Source organism: Chiloscyllium plagiosum, chromosome 30, assembly GCF_004010195.1.
Source record: "Chiloscyllium plagiosum isolate BGI_BamShark_2017 chromosome 30, ASM401019v2, whole genome shotgun sequence".
Classification (NCBI taxonomy): domain Eukaryota; kingdom Metazoa; phylum Chordata; class Chondrichthyes; order Orectolobiformes; family Hemiscylliidae; genus Chiloscyllium; species Chiloscyllium plagiosum.
Genome location: NC_057739.1, coordinates 42,984,011 through 42,988,581, shown reverse-complemented (window position 1 = coordinate 42,988,581; position 4,571 = coordinate 42,984,011). Strand labels below are relative to the sequence as shown.

At 48.5% G+C, this 4,571-nt stretch overlaps 1 protein-coding gene across 2 annotated transcripts in view; it reads right to left on the bottom strand.

Annotated features, from left to right (window-relative positions):
• Positions 1 to 4,571, bottom strand: part of pip5kl1 (phosphatidylinositol-4-phosphate 5-kinase-like 1) — a 60,454-nt gene that overhangs the window by 11,617 nt on the left and 44,266 nt on the right. For both annotated transcript variants that reach the window (XR_006316051.1, XM_043720540.1), the window contains exons 7-8: positions 1,521 to 1,576; positions 447 to 559 (exon numbers count right to left, since the gene is read on the bottom strand). Coding sequence is in view for 1 of the 2 variants with exons in the window: in XM_043720540.1 (XP_043576475.1) it covers positions 447 to 559; positions 1,521 to 1,576 (169 nt within the window). In the remaining variant the exon portion in view is untranslated. The remainder of the gene's footprint in view (positions 1 to 446; positions 560 to 1,520; positions 1,577 to 4,571) is intronic.

Here is a 4,571-nt window from a genome sequence, read left to right as displayed (position 1 = left end):
CCCTCCTCTAGCTTATCTCTCCACGCTTCAGGCTCTCTGCTTTTATTCCTGATGAAGGGCTTTTGCCCGAAACGTCGATTTTGCTGCTCCTCGGATGCTGCCTGAACTGCTGTGCTCTTCCAGCACCACTAATCCAGAATCCCATCTTGCTCAGTGGGACAACACTACATTATGTTCCAATGTTCTCAATTTCAGAAACAGGGGGCTGCATCAGACATCAAAGACAGGGAGCTTACAATCACAAGATCACAGAGCTCTTACAGTGCAGGAGGAGGCCATTCAGCCCATCGTGTGCGCCGGCTCTTCAAGTGAGCAACTCACCGAGAGCCGTATACCTGTGGAGAATGGCATTCAGTGAGCTCATTGGAGGGCTAACACTGGCATTCTTCTGGTCCTACACAAGTGAAGAGAGTTATGATCGGAAGCAGAATAAGATGGATCCTTACCCAGGCTGATGGTGTTTCCCTCGAAATTTAAGTCTTTGAGCACCACGATGACATTGCTCCCCTCAGGAGCAGGTTCGGTCCATCGACTTACCTGACAACCCTTGATGTCATACCTGGAGAAAGCAGTAACATTCTTGAGCAGGGCGCTGTGTGTGTCACTCAGGGGCTCGGATTAGGGGAGGGTAATAGGGCACGGAGTAAGGGAAAGTAATAGACAACAACCCAAGTTGAAAAAGCCATTAATGAGAAGCTAATGAAATTCTAGTACTTTACATCAGGGCAGAATCTACAGGTTGGTAACTCTCTTAGTTTGAAGAATGGCAGAAGAATAGAAACAGAGAAAATAGGAACAGCTGTAGGCCATTCGGCCCTTCGAGCCTGTTCCACCATTCAATAAACTCATCCAAGTAAGTTTCCGCTCGCTCCCCATACCCTCTGATTCCTTTAGCCCTAAGAACTCCATCGAACTTCTTCCTGAAAATGTTTAATGTTTTGGCCTCAACTGTGTTCTGTGACAGAGAATTCCACAGGCTCCCCACTCTCTTCAACACCCTTTCTCCTCATCTCAATCCAATCATTGAGTGATGGAATCAGACAGCACGGAAATAGACCCTTCGGTCCAACCCATCCATGCTGACCAGGTTTCCCAAACTAAACCAGTCCCATTTTCATGTATTTAGCCTATACCCCTCCAAACCTTTCCTTTTCATGTACCAATCCAAATGCCTTTAAATGTTGTAACTGTACCCGCACCAACCACTTCCTCTGGCAGCTTTACCCTTAGACTGTGACCCCTGGTTCTGGACTCCCCTGTGTTTACCCCATCTGTTAAAATGTTATAGGTTTCTATGAGATGCTCCTCATTCTTCTTGTGGTTGAGTTATCTGACAGACTGTGGCACTAACATTGTGTTGACTACCTTTATAACCTGCCAGTCGCACACTTCGTCCTTTTCATCATGAGCACAAGGCCCACACTGAGGTTTACACACAGACAAACCCCATTGGTGGAAACCCAGACAATAGTCAACTGACTGGACTTCAAAGAATCATTTTGGAAAAGGTGCAAACATACCTGGCAACAATTCTCTCGTCAGGGTAAAAGACACTCTGCATTATGATGAAGTACTTCTGTCAAGAAAAGAAATTGTTATTTTCAGAAGGATAGGAACAGTATCACAGTGCTTATGTTACTGGGGCTGGTAATTCGGAGACTTATGTCTCCAGACACAAGATCTCAAATCTCATTGTGGTGGCTGGGACATTTAAATTGAATGATTGAAATACGTCTACAAAAAAAAACGAGAAACTTCTGAATTGTCATAAAAATCTACCTGGTTCACCAATGCCCTTTAGGGAAGGAAATTAACCATCCCTACCCAGTCTGGCCTACACGTGACTCCATACCATACCCACAGTGATGTGGTTAACTCTTACCTGCCCTCTGAAACAGCTAAGAGGCCACTTGGTTGTATTCAAGAAAGCGATTCTCCACCAACTTCTCACATTAGAGATGGATAGCAAGTGTCATATTTGCCAGCAATTCCCACACTCTGTTAATGACTAAAGAAGTTGCAACTCACTGAATCCAACTACTCACTCTCAGCCTGTGCTGAGAGTCTGCACAGTCCCACTTTCTGCTAGACATAACTGCTGTATTTTACAACCGTGATTGTGCTCCAGGTGTGTTTATTTGGCTGTGACCACCCTCTGTGTGTTGTGCAGCTTTCCCCGGGGGGGATTGAGGGACTCTGGGGCGTGTACTTGCTGACAGCCAGGAGGTAGCTTTGTAACTTGGGGCTCTAGGCTGGCTGTCCTATTGAGGGAGAGGAAGAAGGACTCCTGTTGCTCCCGGCCTATCAGCTGCTGGTTCTGGAGCCTCGGTACTCTCACATAGAGGTCCAGCTGCTGCTGAGGCAGAGAAAACAGGAGCAGCAGGAGACCATTCGGCCCCTCAAACCTGCTCCACCATTCAAACTGATCATGGCTGATCATCCAGCTCAGTCCCCTGTTCTTGCTTTTCCCCGTATCCTTTGATCCATTTATCCCTGAGGACTATATCTAACGCCTTCTTGAAAACATTCAATGTTTTGCTCTCTACTGCTTGTTGTGGCAATGGGTTCCACAGGCTCGCCCCTCTCTGGGTGAAGACATTTCTCCTCATCGCAATGCTGAAGAACTTACCCCATATCCTTAAAAACTGTCACCCCTCAGCGCCAGTCATTGGGAATATCCTTCTGTTTATTCTGTCTAGTCCTGTTAGAATTTTACAGATGAGACCGCCCCCCCCTTCATTCTTCTGAACCCCTGTGAATATAACTGTAACTGATCCACTCTCTCTTCACACATCTCAAGTGATTGGAACGAGGTCAGGCAGGTGGACCTCATATGATTCCCCTGGTTGGGGCTGCTAACCTGATCCAATCAGGGAACCTCGGCTGACAAGTAAGAACAGGAGTGTCGCTGCACGCAGCGGTCCCCTGCAACCGCAGATTGCGGTGGTTCACGGACTCCCAGCCCAACTGCTTGTTCTGTGGCGCTGTGGAGTCCGTGGACCACGTGTATATTGGGTGTGGGTGTTTGCACTCCCTTTTTGATTTTCTTAAAAACCTTCTCCTCTGTTTTTGGCTGCACTTCAGTGCCACGCTCCTGATCTTCGGGCACCCGGTACGGAGGAGGGAGGGCAGGTCTGAAGACCTCCTCGTGGGTCTGCCCCTGGGCCTGGCCAAACTGGCCATCAACAGGTCAAGGCAGCGGGCCGTGGAGCGGGTCGTTAGGGCCGACTGCCTGCCCCTCTTCCGCGGTTACGTTAGAGCCCGGGTGTCCTTGGAGAAGGAGCACGCGGTGTCCACCAACACCCTGGAGTTGTTCAGGGAGAGGTGGGCGCCCCAGGGAGTGGAGTGCATCATTTCTCCCTCCAATTCTATTTTGATTTAGTCCCTACTCTCCCCTTCACTGTTTGATCACACAGCACTGCCCTTTGATGTGAAGGGGAGTGTTTGTCACTGGCCACCCGGGTGTTTTCCTATCTTCGTGGTGGTGGAAATTGAATAAAGATTCGTGCACTTTGAGTCTCTCACTGTGTCTCACACCTGCACACACACACCATGGCTGCTGGGGAAAAAATAAGCACTACCGCGGTGAGGCGGTAGTGTGGGGGTAAAAACAAAGAACCGAAGTGTCAGGAGTTCTGCTCACTCTGAGAGCTGGCTCTGAGGAAGCTGGGCTGGTGTCAATGACTCTCCACGTGTGAATAAAGGGTGACTTGGTGACAGGATACCGGCCTCTGTGGAGTTATTTCACATCAGTCCTGAAATCCCAGGGATCGGTCTGGTAAAACTACTCTCTCGATAGTCAGAACATCCTTCCTCAGGGAAGGAAACCAAAACTGCACGCAATATTCCAAGTGTGGTCTCACCAGGAGGCTTTATAATTGTAGCAAGGGAGCCCTGCTCCTGTACTCAAATCCTCTCACTAAGACCATCATATCATTTGCTTTCTTCACTGCTTGCTGCACCTTCAGCGACATGGTCATCCACGTATCCTTACACTTCCCCTTTACCCGATTTTTAAAAGATTTTTTCATGTGATGTGAGTGTCACAAACTAGGCCAGCATTTATTGCCCATTCAGATAATAATTTGCCTTCCTGTTTTTGCTACTAAAGTGAATAGCCTCCCATTTATTTACATTACACTGCATCTATCTGGAGTTAACTTTGCTTCCACCAGATTCCCAGATGAGGACGGAGAATTCGGGGGTGGGTGTAGCTTAAACATGGAGGTATCATCAGAAAGATCAAAATGAGGTGGTCACTGATATCGGGGGCCCTGAAGCAGAGGGGAAGGAGCTCCAGTGGACTCCCTGTGGACATGAAGGTGGTCTGCCCTTTCTGTGGCCCCAACAATGGGGTATGGAGCCACTGGCCTTCTGTCGGAGTGATGTTCCTCTGGATTAGTGGTGCTGGAAGAGCACAGCAGTTCAGGCAGCATCCAAGGAGTTTCAATATCGACGTTTCGGGCAAAAGCCCTTCATCAGGAATAAAGGCAGAGAGCCTGAAGTGTGGAGAGATAAGCTAGATGAGGGTGGGGGTGGGGAGAAAGTAGCATAGAGTACAATGGGTGAGT